The sequence below is a fragment of the Gavialis gangeticus genome, unplaced genomic scaffold (genome assembly GCF_001723915.1).
Source record: "Gavialis gangeticus isolate Ggan-Ray unplaced genomic scaffold, GavGan_comp1, whole genome shotgun sequence".
NCBI classification, from domain to species: Eukaryota; Metazoa; Chordata; order Crocodylia; family Gavialidae; genus Gavialis; species Gavialis gangeticus.
Genome location: NW_017729018.1, coordinates 12,481,828 through 12,483,196, shown reverse-complemented (window position 1 = coordinate 12,483,196; position 1,369 = coordinate 12,481,828). Strand labels below are relative to the sequence as shown.

At 71.1% G+C, this 1,369-nt stretch overlaps 1 protein-coding gene across 1 annotated transcript in view; it reads right to left on the bottom strand.

Annotated features, from left to right (window-relative positions):
* Positions 1-134: 134 nt before the first annotated feature.
* Positions 135-1,369, bottom strand: part of MIDN (midnolin) — a 57,762-nt gene continuing 56,527 nt past the window's right edge. Inside the window, exon 8 of the mRNA XM_019513161.1 lies at positions 135-162. Coding sequence (XP_019368706.1) covers positions 135-162 — 28 coding nt within the window. The remainder of the gene's footprint in view (positions 163-1,369) is intronic.

Here is a 1,369-nt window from a genome sequence, read left to right as displayed (position 1 = left end):
CCTGCGTGTGTGCAGCACGGGGAGCGGGGTGGGCAGATCTGGCCACACCTGGGGTCTCGGGGATCCCACATGCCGGGCCCTACAGCGTTATATGGACCAGGGGAGGAAGGAGGGTGTTTTCCAAGCCCCTTGGGCTATGCCTGCACCTCGGCACTCAGCACCCTGCGGGAAATGGGGGGGGGGGGGGCGCTGATTGCTGGGGGGGTCCCTCCTCCCCCCGCCCCGGCAGGCCACGGAGGCGGTGGGAACGCAGCCCACGCCGGCAGCCGCGCGGAGCCATGTGCCTCGGCGCCGTGCCTGGGCCCAGCAGGTTGGAGCTGCGCAGCCTGGCTCCCGTCAGCCAGCGCCTCGCGCCCACACACCGAGGGGGTTCACGGCAGTTCAGCCGCAGCAGACGCCGCGCAGGCGCTGCCCCCCCGCGCCACTTCTCCGAGGGAGACCCCCCCACACCCCTCGCAAGGTTTAACCCTCTGGCTGCCAGATGCAAGGCCTGCGCCTGGGGCCCAGATGTGCTGCAGGGGGTGGGGAGTACTCTGGCTGGAGGAAGGGGGGGGTCTTCCCTGAGATGAGTTGTGGGGGGGTCTCAGCTGCATGGCAGTTGTGGCCGGGTGTTGGCAGAGCCAGGGTGCAGCGAGGCCCAGCTAGGAGGTGCCCAGGCAGCCACTGTAGGGGACAGGCTGTGAATTAGGAGCCCCCGGCGATGGAGGGGGTCTCTGGGCTGGGGGAGGCCGCATGAGGCCCCAGGATAGGCTCCCCTGGTCCTTCTGGCTCGACTGCCCCCCGGCTCCACCCCGAGGGCAGCTGTGCCCACAGCCCTGCCCTCCGAGCTGCTGCATCCCGGTGCAGACCCCCCTCCCGACTGCTCTGTCCCCAGCCGAGGAGCAGCTGGGCTTGGCTGGACCAGGATGCTCGTTTCCCAGCGCTGCCAAGCCCCGTGGGCCCAGCGGTTCCTGGAAAGGAGGCACCCGGGTCACCGGAGCCAGAGGCTCTGCCCCCGCCCTGCCAGGCCCCCGGCTCCTGGCCAGCCCTGGCCCCCAGGCCTCGCTCCCTCCCCAGGCAGCCTCCCCAGGCCCCGCTCAGCCAGCAGCCCCCTCCCCAGGGGTCAGGAGGGGGTCTGGGGGCCACGGAGGACACTCAGGGCTGCAAGAGGGGAGGCAGAGGGGCAGTGGCAGAACTGGGGGGGCCGCCCAGGCCTGGGGGAGCCGGGAGGGGCCAATGGGGTTGCTTTCTCCAAAAACCACCAGCGCTACTGGCCAAGGGCCTGCCCAGCTCTGCCTGGCAGGCTCCTGGCATGGAGGGGGGGGGGTCTGACATTCCCAGGTCAGGGCACAGAGCAGGGGAGATCCCCTCCGCCACTGCCTGCCTAGGG